Source organism: Sapajus apella, unplaced genomic scaffold (genome assembly GCF_009761245.1).
Source record: "Sapajus apella isolate SASKATOON/1434 unplaced genomic scaffold, GSC_monkey_1.0 scaffold4, whole genome shotgun sequence".
Taxonomy (NCBI): domain Eukaryota; kingdom Metazoa; phylum Chordata; class Mammalia; order Primates; family Cebidae; genus Sapajus; species Sapajus apella.
This window is the reverse complement of record NW_022436944.1, coordinates 40,491,374-40,508,790: the sequence shown is the minus strand read 5'-3', so window position 1 is coordinate 40,508,790 and position 17,417 is coordinate 40,491,374. Positions and strand designations below refer to the sequence as shown.

The 17,417-nt window shown below is 40.9% G+C and overlaps 1 protein-coding gene across 2 annotated transcripts in view; it reads right to left on the bottom strand.

The window, feature by feature from the left end:
* KAT2B (lysine acetyltransferase 2B) overlaps positions 1–17,417 on the bottom strand; it is a 111,611-nt gene that overhangs the window by 73,845 nt on the left and 20,349 nt on the right. For both annotated transcript variants that reach the window (XM_032267531.1, XM_032267539.1), the window contains exon 2: positions 6,667–6,793. In XM_032267531.1, coding sequence (XP_032123422.1) covers positions 6,667–6,793 — 127 coding nt within the window. The remainder of the gene's footprint in view (positions 1–6,666; positions 6,794–17,417) is intronic.

The window sequence follows — 17,417 nt, the reverse complement described above, 5'->3', positions numbered from 1 at the left end:
TCTATGCAAATGTTGTATGGCCAAAGAAAATGTGTTCAGTCAAATGATCTGCCTAAATGATTTAAATATTCAAAATATCCATGAGAAAAATACTGGTATTTTCTTCATAATACTCAAGAAGTAAGCTCTAGTGTGACTTTTAAAGCTAGCTCTTGACTTTCCTTAAAAAGCTCTGGGAGTCTCAGGCCGGTTGCCTGAGACTGTAATTTCAGCACTTTGGGAGGCCAAGGCAGGTGGAACATCTGAGGTCAGGAGTTTGAGACCAGCCTGGCCAACGTGGTAAAACCCCAACTCTGCTAAAAATACAAAAATTAGCTGAGCATGGTGGTGGGTGCCTGTAATACCAGCTACTTGGGAGGCTGAGGCAGGAGAATCACTTGAACCTAGGAGGCGGAGGTTGCAATGAGCCGAGATCGTGCCACTGCACTCCAGCCTGGTGACAGAGTGAGACTACCTCTCAAAAACAACAACAACAACAAAAAAGCTCTGGGAGTCTCTTTGAGCCACTTCTGGTTGTAGGGTGAGGGGCCTGCCCAACTTGAAATTTTAAGAGTTAATAGAAAAGAAATTTCCTACTGTAAGCAAGCAGTAGGAAACAGTCAGTTCCCACTGCAGAAGGTGTATATATATATATGTGTGTGTGTATATATATATATATATATACACACACACACACACACACACACACACACACACACACACACACACATATATATCAGAAAAAGGTGATGAAGGTAGAGTGGCTATAATCTCAGCACTTTGGGAGACTGGGGTGGGCAGATCGCTTATGCTCAGGAGTTTGAGACCAGCCTAGGCAATATCACAAAAACCTGTCTCTACCAAAGATACAAAAAAAAATTGGCTGGGCATATTGCTGTATGTCTGTGGTCCCAGCTACTTGGGAGGCTGAAGTAGGATTGCTTGAGCCCAAGAGAGGGAGGTTGCAATAAGCAGAGACAGCGCCACTGCACACCCACCTGGGCAAAAGAGAAAGAAAAAGGTGATCACACTGAAAAATAATCAAAAAACTTCTATGTAAACTAAAATACTATTACTAGACAAATTTAATAATCAGTATGTTCTGAAACAGTTCGGAACAATGGACTCCAAAATGACAACAGAAATTCCAATTATGTTTTGATCACAATGATTTGTTTTCTACTTTCCTGCTCATAAAAACAGGCTGCTTTTTATTTTCTTTTTAATTTATTTATTTGTGGTTTTTTGAGACAGGGCCTCACTTGTCACCCAGGCTGGAGTGCAGTGGTGCAATCTCGGCTCACTGCAACCTCTGCCTCCCAGGCTCAAGCCATCCTCCCTCGCACCACAGCCTCTCGAGTAGCTGGGACTATAGGCACATGCCACCACGCCTGGCTAATTTTTGTTACTTTTTGTAGTGATGGAGTTTTGCCATGTTGCCCACGCTGGTCTTGAATTCCTGGGCTCAAGCAATCCACCTCCCAAAATGCTAGGATTACAGCCGTGAGCCACCACGTAAGACCCAAGCTATTTTTTAAATAGCAATCCAAAATAAGAAAACTCTTTATTAATACTAAAATAAGGAGAAATGTTTGGACTAACTAAAGCACTTTGTTAGAGCCCTTTGTCAAATTTTTGTAAACTGAGTTTTATTGTGCCAATCCCAAATATAATTTCAGAGAATGGACTAGAATATTCTAAAGCAGCACAATTCAATAGAAATATAAAGTGAGATACATAAGTAATTTTAAATTTTCCAGTAGCAATAATTTTAATAATATATTAACCCAATATATTCAAAATGTTATTGTTTCAACATATAATCACCACAAAAAATAATTACTGAGAAATTTTTCATTGTTTTTGCATATGATGTCTTCAAAAACTGTGTGTCTTTTACACTTACAGCACACCTCAATTCAGAGTAGACACATTTCTTTTTTGTTGTTTTTTTCTTTTTTTTTTTTTTGAGTAGACACACTGCACGTGGCTAGTGGCTACCATTTCATACAACACAGGTCTAGACCAACCATTTTATTCTGTGGATGGAGACACTGAATGGCAAAAAAGGTTAAGAAACTTGGTAAATTGCAGGGCCAAGCTGGAATTCTTTTCTTGGTTTGGTTTGGTTAGAGGAGGAGTTTTGCTCTGTCTCCCTGGCTAAAATACAGTGGCCCCATCACAGCTCACTGTAGTCTCAAACTCTTGGGCTCAAAGAGCATTTCAGCGTCCTGAGTAGCTGGCATTACAGGCACTAACCACCACAGCCGGACAGGCTACAATCCTTATTTCCTAGTTCCCAACTGAATGTTCTTTCCACCTGACCAAACTATCTCACTCCTGTGTTTTATGTCCATGAAACACAGAATAGTACTAAATTACGGCAGCCCAAGGATGTCTGGGATGAAAGAAAGTTGTCAGGAGACTACCTAAAACCAGAGCTCCAAAGAAAATATATGGCTGAGGCAAAAGAAACCCAACACTCAATCAACAGAATTGATACCATCTCAATCAATAAGCCAGAATGTTTTATTTTGACAAATTCAAGAACATCACATATTGTACCTGTGTATAGTTACTGGTGACTAAATTACATGGCGACTAAATCAACCATGCTCGGAATGGTGACTACCGTATGTGAAAACGGAACAACAAAGTATATGCCAACGGAAATGTATTTGAGAATTCAGGCTTGCATGATTCCTAAAAGAATTCCCTAGACCCAACTTCCACTTTGTCGGTAACACGCAGATATCTGCATGAATAAGATAAGAAAAAATGTAGGAAACTTGCTAAAATGCTCTGGCAAATAAAAGCAGGGGTTAGGTAAAACAAAATTGGCAGCCAAGCGCAGTGGCTCACGTAATCCCAGCACTCTAGGAGGCTGAGGCGGGCGGATCATGAGGTCAGGAGTTTGAGACCAGACTGGCTAATACAGTGAAATTTAGCCTCCACTAAAAATACAAAAATTAGCCAGGCATGGTGGTGCGTGCCTGTAGTTCCAGCTACTCGGGAGACTGGGGCAGAAGAATCTTTTGAACCCGGGAGGCGGAGGTTGCAGTAAGGCAAGATCATGCCACTGCACTCCAGCCTGGGCAACAGAGAGAGACTCCGTCTCAAAAAAAAAAAAACAAAATCGCCAAATGTAAAAAATCATTCGAGCTGGGTGCTGAGTACAAGGGAGTTCATTAAACTAGCCCCTCTGCCCTTACAGGTATTTGAAACTTTCCCTTAAAAAAAAAAAAAAAGTTTTTTAAAAAGCAGGGGTAGTAAATGAACTTTTGTTAGTGTAAATAAATAAATAATAAATAAAAAGCAGGGGAGGAAGGAGAAAGGAAGTGTAAGCTCAGAAAAAGGTTTTTTAGAGCCCTTATACTAAGACAATAAATAAACACTGGCATTCCAACACTGATTCCAAGACCATTTGAAACTGTGCAGTAATTTCAGTTTTAAGAAAGCAAACTAAAGAATAGAGAAAAAACAAGGAAGAAAGGAAGGAGCAGGGGAAAATATTTTTTAAACATCCATACCCCAAGTACCCTGAGAAAAATCAGTCAGCAACTCAATATACATCCTTCCAGACCTTTTCCTGATCATATATATTAAAATATATGTGTGTGGTACAGTACAAAATATATTTGGTCTTTGTTCCAGTTCCTGTCACAAGCTCTTAAAACCATTGAGATTTCCTGAGCAGGAGGAATATCTTCGTTCATCATGAGCCCCTTTTGAACATACTTGAGTTTACGCTAATGAGGTGACTTGAGGTGTAGTGCATAGATACCCCAGGAGGAAGCTGCTCACCAGGGAGACCAAGTGATTAGAGGATTACAGGATTGGAACCTTCAGCCCCACCCATCAACCTACAAGAAAGGTAAGGGAGAGAAAGTGTAGAGATGAAGCCCTATGGAAAAAAAAAATTTTTTTTTGAGATGGAGTCTCGTTCTGTTGCCCAGGCTGGCGTGCAGTGGCATGATCTCAGGTCGCTGCAGCCTCCCCCTCCCAGGTTCAAGCGATTCTCATGCCTCAGCCTCCCAGGTAGCTGGGATTACAGCTGTGCGCCACCACACTCAGATAATTTTTATAATTTAGTAGAGACCAGGTTTCACCATGTTGGCCAGGCTGGTCTCAAACACCTGACCTCAAGTGATCTGCCCGTATCAGCCTCCCAAAGTGCTGGATTACAGGCCTAAGCCAGTGCACTCAGCCTTACAGTATTTTATTTTCTAAACTAATATAATGGGATTATACCGATGAAACATCAATGCTGTTCCTGAGTCAGCATCCTGTATTTGGGACAGGACCAACTTCTTAGTTCCCGTGGGGTAAAATTTGGGGTTAGGTACATGATAGGCATAATCTCCTCCACTGGGTATTTAAATCCTGAACCAATACTCACAGGGACAGAGGCAGTTGGAGCTGAATCCTAAATTGTTCAGTGGCAGCAAACTGAACAGAAGGTCCGTGAACTTCTGCAGCTGAGATCCCCAAACCAGATCAAAACTTGTTTTCCCACTGTTTTCAGCTTCTAGAAGCTACTAGTACCCTTCTTATATGCATTGTTTTCTTATTTAAGCTAGACTGTTGTTTGAAGTGAAAGAACGCTGACAGTGTTATAATACCACTAATACTAATAACATCAGCTAATAATCATGTATTTATGTGCCAGGTACTATTCTAAGATTTTTACTTATCTCATTTAATCCTCACAATAATCCTACAAGGTAGATAGTATTAACCCATTTCAGAGCTGAAAAAACTGGTGCAGGCAGATTAAGTAATGTGCTCCTGTGCTCACAGCTACTGGTTATAGAGCCAGGATTTGAACCCAGGCTGATAGATCCAATAATTTAGTCCTAAATTATAAAACCTCCTATCAAGCTGCTTTATTTCCTGATTTCTTCACAATCGTCTCCTACATTGGAATATTTAGGTGTTTCATGCTTTTTATTATCATAAGTAAGGCCATAATAAACTGTCACTGTCCTTTTAGTTTGAGGGCACATCCTAATTTAAACATAGATTAAATTTTTGGCATGGATTTGCCAGGTAAAAGGATATGTGCTTTTTTTTCATTCTTCATTCTTGATTATGTATTGCAGAATGAGGGCATTTGGTTTCAAAGCTTGTTAAGAAATAAAAAAGGAAACAAAGTTGGCTTTTTTTTTTTTTTTGTGAAGCACTGTTTCTGCCTTCAGGCATTCATGTGTGTTTACGTGCTCAGAATGGGGACAATCTGCTCAGCTAAGAAAGAAAGAAGATCCTGTTTTAAATGTTAATTGATGTAGGATAATAGGATTTCCCAATCAATAACAAATACACTTCAAGCCTAGGGCTTAAGGATTTTAGTCCAGCCTTTTACTACAGTCATATTTCCTGAGGCAATCCTAAACTCCATTCATAGATAGTGTTATTTTTGCTGTTTTTAAAAAAGGTAAATTATAATCAAGGACAGTTCTCTAACTTTTGAAATTTTGCTCTGTATTGGGTACTTCAAAACTCGGAGCTTACATTATCTGAGATCCCAGTTAAGTCGACAAAATGACAAAATTATTAGTGTGTTTCTTTGGTGAGATCAGGACTATTCTTTTTTCAGAAGGTTACTCCAATGTGATGACTTCTTGGGAAGATCACATCATCTACTTTTATGCTCTATAAATATTAAAATACTCTCTGGGTACAAAATAAAATTTCAGATGACCTAACACCATGCTAACCTTGGAGGCTACACCACTTCTTGTAAGCAGGAAGCACTAGAGAAATGATGGCATAAGCAGTCACCCACTTATAAATGATCAAGTGGAAAAAGCAAGTACCATAGTAAGAATGTTATGCCCAGTGCTACGTCCTTGCAGTCATGGACAGCAAACTGGCCTTGTTGACATTTTGGGGGAGACTGTATAAACTGAAGGCAGAAAAGTAAGAATACTATTCAAAGATTCTTTGTAGACTGAAATCTTAGTATCTAGGAAACACTAATTCCTCATTAACTTTTATCTACTCAAAGAACATATGATTTTTTAAAAAATATTTTAATCATAAAACTAGTATCGGGACACAGAACAACAGACAAGCACAGTCGTTTTGAGTAACTGCAGCAGGGCCTACCGTGCCAGACTGACAATGATTATTTTGCAGGCTCAGACAAGAAGGCTGAAAGGGAAACCACTAGTAAACATTCACCAAACACAGTGAAGAGCAGCCCAATGAAGAAAGAGCTACCAGATACACAAAACTAAGGAACAGGAAGATAAAATGAAGCACCCCAGAAAGTTCGGGGCAACAGAAATAATAATAATGATAATTATTATCATTAAACCAAGAACCAGTTGGCTGAGGTTTCAACCCTGAGGTCAAAGACCCTCAGGCCCCAACCCTCAAAATGAATCAGGACATGTTACACATTATTCATGCTAACTAGCTCGATTGTCATATTTCATCTTACTTGGCAACCCCCCAGTCCAACTCAGCTCTTGAAAGGAAGAAGAGACAGAGTCACTGCACACAGTGCAGCATTTGTCTCTGATAAGAAGCCCTTCCCAGCAAACTTGTGAGACTAGAGAGACTCTTGTTGTTGGTCTCATACAGAGGTACACAGCATTCAAATTTGGTGAACCCACAGAATTCAGTAAGCATCTCAGGCTACAATGAACTTTTTACACTTTCCTTGAAGATTTGGGAACTCACCTAGGGCATGGCTACAACTCCGGCAGGATTCCGTTAGACTGACAAATATTTGCTGCAGATCGGCTCTGGGGGGAGTGGGTGAGGGGTTGGGGTTTTTCCAGCCATTACATTTACAAGACTCCTCGGCCTAAAAAAGGAATAAAGAGAGACAAAATTATGTAACAGGCAGCCATGGACTGATGGTTTTACATGAGAACAATGCACACTAGTTATATAACAGCTACCCCCTCACCCCTGACTTTGCCGTCTTCCATATACGCGAGAGAAAAAAAGAAAAGTCAATGGTGGTATTTGATTTGGGTGCGTGCTTTGCTTTTTGTTTTCTGCTAGCTGGAATCTGCACGCTGCAGCTCACATAGCTGACCCACACACTTTGCTACCACTGACCCCAGTGGGTGTCCAGGAAGCGGTCAGCTCCGACCAGCTTGTGGTCAAATCCACAAGTCAGACTCCTGATGTCCCATAAACATGGCTGAGGTCTAGACTAAGGTTGAACCTTGCAGGCTCCAAGGCACCAGCTGCATCTCTGCCCCAGAAGGGAAACTCTATGGAATAGAAAAAGTTAACAATCTTAGGAAGATGAGACAGGGCACACCCAGCTGAAGCCACGTTTGCAGGCTCTTCCAAGACTTCTGTGAGCTCCCAGCTTTAGAAATGAAAAGGGCTTCATCATGGAGCCCTGGGTTTCTCTCTCTCTCTCTCTCTCTCTCTCTCTCTCTCTCTCTCTCTGTGTGTGTGTGTGTGTGTGTGTGTGTCTGTGTGTGTGTTTCCAGGTTTCCTGTACTAGCACACCATTATCTTAGCAACACTTAATATAGAAAGCTTCCTTAACTTTGTCTACATACTCTTCATACTTCCCTATGTTTGTAGACAAGGGTGAGTATGATCTGGCCTTCTTGAAGTGATCTAACCTATGAAGTAGAGGGTAAGTATGAAAAATTATCTATTATTCTACCAGGTACCCCACTGTGAGCTTCAGCAGGTCCCAAGGTATGAAACACTAGAATGCTTGCATTGAATGTCCCCAGCCACTTATGAAAATAATTCTTCTGCCCCTTCTCTACTATTCTTTAGCACTCCAACACTCTCACCATTTATTTACTGCTTCAAGCTAGTTGTGGCTAAGAAACCAGATGATACATTGTTTGAATAACATGTAAGACAGATGAAGTCACTCTAGTGGAGAGCCTTCTACATATACTGTCCAGTATGGTAGCCTCTGGCCACATGTGGTTACTGAGCACCTGAAATCTGGCTAGTTCAAATCAAAGTGCACTGCAGTTGTAAAACTGCAGATTTAGAAGACCAGGGCAAAAAAAGTAAAATATATCATTATTGATTTTTATATATTGAAATTAAATGTATTATTTTTTATATATGGGTTAAAGAAATTATTAATATTGACTTATTTTTACTTTTGTAACACAGTTATCAGAACTTGTTTGTTTTTTTTTTTTCAGACAGTCTCTCTGTGTTGCCCAGGCTGGAGTGTAGTGGCATGATCTCCGCTCACTGCAACCTGCGCCTCCCAGGTTCAAGCAATTCTTGTGCCTCAGCCTCCTGAGTAGCCGGGATTACAGGCATTCACCACCACGCCCAGCTAATTTTTGTATTTTTAGTGGAGACAGGGTTTTACCATGTTGCTGAGGCTGATCTCAAACTCCTGACCTCAGGTGATCCGCCCGTCTCAGCCTCCCAAAGTGCTGGGATTACAGGTGTGAGCCACTGCGCGCAGCAGCATATGTCTAATTTGAAGAAAATTTCAGAGTGGCTGCTGCTTTGACCTCATACATAAAATTCTCAAAGATAGAGATCATTTCTGAAGGGTGTATATGTATAACAGTATAAGAAAAGAGAATAAACCACTGGCAAGGTAAGAAGGGTCACAGTAGAAGATAAACCTGCTTTTGAATATGAGTCTCTTTCAGCGGGCCCTGTGAATCTGCAACACCTAACCTGACTGCTTTTCCCATTTTGTATTAATGAGGATGACGAAGGCAGGGCCAGGAGAAGCACCTCCAACAGCATCTCCAGAGCTACAGCCCCCAGTGAGTAGCTCAAATGGCCCTTTTTTGTCTAGGCATAAGGCAGGCCCAACTCTTACCCCTAGAGTTCTCTGTTGCCAGGATGAACCTGGCCTTGAAATTCTCTGCAGTGAGCCATCCACCTCTTCGGAGGTTGCAATGGCTTCTGAGGCCATGTTCTTGAAGGAAACTGTCATGAGAACTTACACTGTGAAGAATAGCAAATTATGGCAAACCAAAATATACAACTTTGGTATAAGGGTTATTAAAATGCAGATACAAGAAAAGCTCTCTGCCCTCCCCCTATATCCCCAGAAGCAGGACATAAATTCTTAAAGGTATCCTTCCCTCTCTACCAGGAAGGATAGAAGTTGATCACGGAGGCGACTCTAGACCTTCAGCCGAGAGCGGGTACCAGGGGAACCTACATAACAAAGCTTGCTAAAACCAGTCCTGATCTACCACTGGTTTCCCCATATACTTGCATTCCCACAATCTGCTGTCCCTACCAGCTCAAGATCCTTTTCCTTTGTCTTCTTCTCGCTTCTCTAAAAATTTACTATTCTTTGCTGAAATAGCCTATAAGCCCAAGTTCTAACCACCTCTTTGAGTTATTCCTCACTGGGTGCTCCCATGTTCATGCACAATGAATATATCAATAAACTTGCTTTTGTTTTTCTCTTATTAACATCTTTTATCAGTCTAACTGAAAGGGCCCCAACCAATGCACCCTTTCAAAATGGTAAAGAAAAAACAGCTTTCTTCCCCTACAAAAGTATCACTAAGTTTTTGTAGGGTCAGAGGAAACCACCCTTACTGTGGACCAATCTCTCTTAGTTGCCACATAGCTACTTCCAGGAACTCCCTAAGCTTCCAGATTCTCCGACTAGTTGGTCTGATCCACAACCCTTTCCCCAAGGGCCTTTGGTTTGAGAAAGAAAAATGACAAAACAGCCCCAACAAAGCAATTAAGTATGGCAGGCCAAACCTAGAAGGAAAAAACAGTCGTAACCAAAAACCTTTGAGTTTGGAGAACTGCATTTCAAGCCAAGGAGTTATGCACATTCACTCATTCTTTCAACAATATTTATTCAGGGCCTACTACATGTCAGGTACTACTGACTATGAAACCAAGATCCTGCTCTCCTGGAGATTACATTAGGGGTGGCAGGGGATGGGGAAAACAGGATTAACACAAATAAGTAAATTATAGAATCTGTTGGAGGATGTGACGAGGCTATGGAAAGAAAGATAAAAGGACGAGTACAGGGAACTTAGCAGAGAGTGGGATAGAAGGTATAATTTTAACCAGGTCTTTCTGAGATGACCTCAGAGCAAAGACTTGAAGAAAGGAGGAAGTGGTCTTTAGGTATCTGGTGTAAGGGGAAACAGCTACTGTTAAGGCAAGAGAATGCCTGGCTTGCTCAACAGAAACTAAAGGCTAATGTGACTACATCACAGTGGGTAAAGTTGTGTAGAAATTAAGCCAGACAGGGCTAGGGTGTGGCTCACACCTGTAATTCCAGCACTTCAGGAGGCCAAGGCAGGCAGATCACCTGAGGTCAGGGGTTCAAGAGCAGCCTGACCAATACGGTGAAACCCCATCTCTACTAAAAATACAAAAATTAGCCAGGCGTCGTGGCACACACCTGTAGTCCCAGCAACTCAGGAGGCTGAGGCAGGAGAATCACTTGAACCAAGGAGGCGGAGGTTAGTGAGCCAAGATCATGCCACTGCACAATAGACTGGGTGACAGAGCAAGGCTCTGTCTCCAAAAAAAAAAAAAAAAATACAAAAAAATATAAAAATTAGCCAGGCATAGTGGTGCATGCCTGCAATTCCAGCTACTAGGTGGCTGAGCTAGGAGAATCGCTTGAACCCGGGAGGCACAGGTTGCAGTGAGCTAAGATCACGCCACTGCACTCTGGCCTGGGCAACAGAGTGAGACCCTGCCTCAAAAAAAGAAGAAAAGAAATTAAGCCAGACAGGACAGGCACAGGTAATCTCAGCACTTTGGGAGGCTAAGGCAGGCAGAACACCTGAGGTCAGGAGTTCGAGACCAGTCTAGCCAACATGGTGAAAACCCATCTCTACTAAAAATACAAAACCAGGCGTGGTGGTGAGCGCCTATAATGCCAGCTACTTGGGAGGCTGAGGCAGGAGAATCACTTGAACCTGAGAGGTGGAGGTTACAGTGAGCTGAGATCACGCCACTGCACACCAGCCTTGGTGACAAAGTGAGACCCTGTCTCAAAATTAAAAATAATAATAATAATAAATATAATCAAGAATTCAAGGCTCTAAAATTTTTCTTCCTATAGGCTTGCTTATAAAACACCTCCTTGCCCTTAGATTCATGCTAACAAATAACAACCTTTAAATTCTTGGAGAAGACAATACAGAGTTTTAGAGATGTAAATCTCAACTTCACTATTGCAACAGACTAAGCTCAGTCAGCCCAGAAAAAAAAAGTTTATTGATGCCCCTTCTTGTCTTAACATGACAGAGAAGAATGGCCATGTTCACTAGGGGCTCGTAAATGGGTGAGTCACAAATCTCATGGCAGGAGGATTTGTAATAATAAGGCCCTATATTCCCCCTACTCAGTAAAAAAAAAAGAGTTACATCTTCAATATTAACCGCACGTGTTGAAACCACTTGTGATAGAGTGCTTAATGGATTCTACCATATAATAAACACTGATGCTTAAAAATGTAACTGAATAAAGATCTTTTCTTTCAAAATTGGCTGACTGTACTTCTTCCACTGAGTCTTGGGAGCCCAGTACAAAGTAGATTTTTATTTCTTTTGTTCATAATGACTGAGACTTTCCAAACAAATTGACATTCCCTGAAAACTAAGAAGATTGAAGAAAGGGAGAAAATATGGGGCGAAACACTGAGAAGTATAAAAGTTTTGTCAGCTCCACAGCACTCCAACTGTGCGGTCCAAGATGTGGCAGCCAGCCACAAGTGAATACTGAGTCCTTAAAAACTGGCAACAAAAATTGAGATGTGTTATGAATGTTTCAAAATACACACTGAATTTCAAAGACTTAGTGTAAAAAAAGAATGTTAAAATATCCTATTAAGAATTATTCTATATTGATTACATATTGTAATGATAATATTTTGAAATATTCACTTAAACATTACAATTAATAAAATTTAATTTTTGGCTTTTCTGATTTTTTTTAATGTGGTACAGTGGGTTGAATAATGTGTGCCCTGAAGTTCATGTCCAATCCAGGTGCAGTGGCTCACACCTGTAATCCCAGCACTTTGGGAGGCCGAAGTGGGAGGATCACCTGAGGTCAGGAGTTTGAGACCAACCTGGCCAACATGGTAAAACCCTGTCTCTATGAAAAACACAAAAATTAGCCAGGCATGGCAGCACATGCCTGTAGTCCTAACTACTCAGGAAGCCGAGGCAGGAGAATTGCTTAAACTCAGGAGGCCAAAGTTGCAGTGAGCCAAGATGGCACCACTGCACTCCAAGGTGTAAGACTATGTATCAAAAAATAATAATAATAATATTAAATAAAGCTCATGTTCCCCTGGAACCTCAGAATGGGACCATATTTGGAAATAGCGACGTTGTAGATATGATCAGTTAAGGAGCTGCAGATGAAATTATCCTGGATTTAGATGAAGCCCTAAAACCAATGACTGGTGTTTTCCTAAGAGAAAGGAAAAGGAGATTTGGAGACAGAGACACAGACAAACAGGAAAGAAGTCCAAGTGAAGACAGAAGAAGAGGCTGGATCTCACTATAAGAGAGACCAGGGTCTATAATCCCAGTATATTGGGAGGCCAAGGTGTGCGGATCACCAGAGGTCAGGAGTTCGAGACCAGCCTGACCAACATGGAGAAACCCCATCTCTACTAAAAATACAAAATTAGCTTGGCGTGGTGGTGCACGCCTGTAATCCCAGCTACTCAGGAGGCTGAGGCAGGAGAATTGCTTGAACCCAGAGGCAGAGGTTGCGCCATTGCACTCCAGCCTGGGCAACAAGAACAAAACTTCGAAAAAAAAAAAAAAAAAAAAAAAGAAAGAAAGAGAGACCAGAGTCTCACTACAAGCCAAAGAACGCTGCCAAGGATTGCCAAGCACCACCAGATGCTAGGAAGAGGCAAGGAAGGATTCTCTCCCAGAGCCTTCAGAAGGAGTGTGGTCCAGATGACACCTTGATCTCAGACTTTCAGCCTCCAAAACAGTGGAAAAAAAAAAAAAAAAAAAACCCTATTTGTTGTTTTAAGCCACATATTTTATGGTTACTTGTTACGGCAGTCCTCAGAAACTAATACACAGGGCTACCAGAAAATGTTAAATAATATATGTGTTGATGCACTAGCCTATAAAGGGACTCCATCCCCAAGCCCCAGGTCTTCACTATGGACCCTAACAGTTTAAGCACAGAATAGTCTCAGTATCCCTAAGTGGTCCTAACTAGTTAAAGTTATACCCTATTGATACATCTGAGAGTCCTTTGAGTTTTCCTTGTTTCAGGATTTTTTTGTAGGATATGAAAATTGGTTCTTAAACACGTGCACACTCCATGTCACACCTAACAACCTAAGTGTACAAAATTTTTAATATATATGGGACTCATTGCTTGAATTGCTAAAAAGGATACACATTTTAAGGATATTGCTAAAATGTCCTTTAAAAAAAATTCAATGCTCTCATCCTTGACTGCCAGCAAAGCATTTTCTGCCTAGTTTTCTGAGCTGCTGCTACCATGCCCTCCACTTTGGCCTTCATCTCCCCATTCCAAAGTTCAGGCCTGGCCACTGTTCTTTGAGATAAGAGGTCTCCTTTCAAAACACCTTTCCCATGTCTCTCCTTAATTAGGCATGACAGCTGCTGTCTAAGGAGACTCCCAAGGGAGTTGGCCTTGCAGCTTTAACAAAGTACCAGCTGAAGGACAACCTTTTAGGGAGTGCACTGCCAAGCCAATTACCGTAGCAGCTAGCAACCTGGGCACAGGGAGGGGCAGCTACCCAGATGACTTCATCTCCCCCACGAGCAAGTCTCTGCGGACAGTGCAGAGCCAAGAAGGAAGAAAAGGCCACTGCACCACTTTCAACAGGACTGGGATAATGTTTTTATCCCAATAGGATCCAGGGTTAGAGGTCATATAGTATGCAACTGACTTTGTCATAGTATGCAGAAACCAGGATGGATGATGAGAAAGAAGTTAAACTGGATAAACAAGCGGTCACAACCCAGATTACAGACAGACAAGGGGTGGGGTGCTTACAGTTCACTCAGTGTGAATGAGTGAGATGGGTGTGAGGATATTTGAGTGACATCCGGAGGAACAGGAGAAAGACAGCCAGCCGTCTAGCAGGATTCTGTCATGCTTAAAATACTGGAAAGTCATATTTGTTGGAAAACTTAAATCAGTGTCAGAGATGTCCCACAGCAAGAACATGCAGATGGAAAATTTATTCAGTATAACTGTGAATCCGACATTTATTTAGCACCCAAAATGAAAAATGTGCATAAGGATTCTTATCCCACCCTACATAAGGAAAGTCGAAATTATTGCCATTATTAATAGAGAAAGCTGAGGCTCTAGGTGATAAGAGACTTGCCTGGGGTTACTCACTCTACCCTGCAGAAGCACAAAGTGTGTCCAGGCAGGTAATTGGCACTGAGGTTGTGAGTGAAGAAGGCCCCACTCTTATTCACTACCTCTCTGCATGCTGGACAAAGGCATAATGTTTAAATGTCAAGGACCAAAACCATAACTTCACACCCAATAAGATATCTCTAACCAAAAGGGCAGAAAGGAGGAGTAAGTTCTGGTGTTCTATCGCACAGCAGAGTGACTATAGTTAACAATAATATATTGCATATTACGAAATAGCTAGAAGAGAGAATTTTGAATGTTCTCATCACAAAAAAATGACAAGTGATTGAGGTGATGAACATGCTAATTACACTGATTTGCCCATTACACAATGTACACGTTTCAAAACACCACACTATACCCCCATGAATATGAACAATTATTATATGTCAATTCAACACAAATAAATTCTTTTTTCAAAAGGGGCACACAATGACAAATTATCAGGATGTGAAAAATTGGAATTCTCATACAGTGTTTGTGGGATGTAACAAGGTATAGCCACTTTGGAAAACAGTTTGCTAGCTTCTTATAGACCAATGGAACAGAATAGCCCAAAAATAAACCCTCACAGATATGGTCAAATGATTTTGACAAGTGTGCCAAGACCATTCAATAGAGAAAGGGCAGTCTTTTCAACAAATGGTGCTGGAAAAACCAGGGATCTGTGTGCAAAAGAATGACGTTGAACCTTTAGCTAACAACACACACAAAAATGAACTCAAAATAGTTGAAAGACCTCAACATAAAACTACAAATATCTTAGAAGAAAATACAGAAAAAAAAAACTTCATGATAATTGATTAGGCAATGGTGTTCTTGGATATAACACCAAAAGCACAGACAGGTCAGGTGTGGTGGCTCACATGTATAATCCCAGCACTGTAGGAGGCCTAAGCAGAAGGATCATTTGAGGTCAGGAGTTCAAGACCAGCCTAGGCAACAAACAAGACGCCATCTCTACAAAAATTTTAAAAATTAGCTGGATGTAGTGGTGCACACCTATAGTCACACCATTCAGGAGGCTGAGGCAGGCAGATAGCTTGAGCCTAGCAGTTCAAGGCAGCAATGAGCCATGACTGTGCTACTGCACTCCAGCCCAAGCAACAGAACAAGATTCTTTCTCAAAATAAATAACAAAAACACAGTTAACAAAATAAAAATAAACTGGAATTAGTAAAAACTTTAAATTTCTGTGCACCAAAAGACATTCTCAACACAGTGAAAAGGCAACCCAGAGAATAGGAGAAAATATTTGTAAACTATATATTTGATAAGGGGTTAATATCCATAATATATAAAGAACACTTACAACTCAACAACAACAACAACAACATTTTTAAATGGGCAAACGAATTGAGCTGACACTTCTCTAATGAAGATATACAAATGGCCAAAAAACACATGAAAAAATGCTCAACATCATTAATAACTATGAAAATGGGCCAGGCACAGTGGCTCACACCTGTAATCACAGTACTTTGGGAGGCTGAGGCAGGTGGATAACCTGAGGTCAGGAGTTTAAGACCAGTCTGGCCAATATGGTGAAACTCCACCTCTACTAAAAACACAAAAATTGGTTGGGCATGGTGGCACATGCCTATAATCCCAGCTACTCAGGAAGCTGAGGCAAGAGAATCATTAGAAGCCTGGAGGCAGATGTTGCAGTGAGCCGATATCACACCACTGCACTCCAGCATGGGTGACAGAGGAAAACTTCACCTCAAAAAAAAAAAAAAAAAATTATGAAAATGCAAATCAAAACTACAATGAGAAGATTAAAAAAAAGAAGACGACAAAACTACAATGAGATACCACCTCACTCCCATTAGCATGGCTACTACAAAAAAAAAACAAAACAGTGTTGGAGAGGATGTAGAGAAACTGGAAACCTTGTTTTGCTGCTGAAAATGTAAAATGGTACGGCTGCTATGGAAAACAGTATGACAGTTCCTCAAAATATTAGAAATGGAATTACCATATGATGCAGCAATTCCACTTCTGGGTATATACCCAAAAGAACTGAAAGTAGGAAGTCAAAGAAATATTTGGACACCCATGTTCTAGCATCATTATTAAGCCCAATAGCAAAAAGGTGCAAGCAACACCAGCATCCCTTAAGACATGAATAAATCAGTAAAATGTAGTATATACATTCAAAGGGCTAGTATATAACCTTAAAAAGAAAGGCATCTCTGACACGTGCCACAACCTGAATGAAACTTGAGGATGTTATGCTAAGTGAAATAGTCACAAAAGGACAAATACAGTATGATTCCACTTAGATGAGGTGCCTATGGTGGCCAAATGCATAGAGATAGGAATGGTGATTGCCAAGGGGTTGGAGGAAAGAAGAGGGAGTTACTGTGTAATGAATACAGAGTTTCAGTTTTACAAGCTGAAAAGTGTTCTGTGGATGGATGGTGGTGATGATTGCACAATAACGTGAACGTCTTAATAGCAATGAACTAGACACTTAAAAACAGTCCAGGTGGTAAATTTTATATTATGTATACTTTACCACAGTTTTGTTGCGGTTGTTGTTGTTGTTTTGAGACAGGGTCTCACTCTGTCACCCAGCACTGCAGTGGCATGATCACAGCTTACTATAATCTCCACCCCCTGGGCTCAAGCAATCCTCCAACCTCAGCCTCCTGAGTAGGCAGGACCACAGGCACATACCACTAGACGTGGCTAATTTTTATTTTATTTTATTTTATTTTGGTAGAGATAGGGTCTTACTCTATTACTCATGCTAGTCTCAAATTCCTGGGCTCAAGTGATCCTCCCACCTCAGCCTCCCAAAGGGCTGAAATTACAGGCATGAGCCGCCATACCCAGCATTACCACAGTTGTTTTGTAAAGAAACAACAAATTTTTCAAAAAGCTAAACATAAATGTACCACATGACCCAGCAAATCCACTCCTAAGTATCTACCCAAGAGAAAGAGAAACATATCCATACTAAGACTTTCCTGCAGATGCCTCAGCAACATTATTCATGATAGCCAAAAGGCAGAAATAATCTAAATGCCTATCAACTAGTTAACACATAAGCAAAATGTGTTCTAGCCATATAATGGATTATA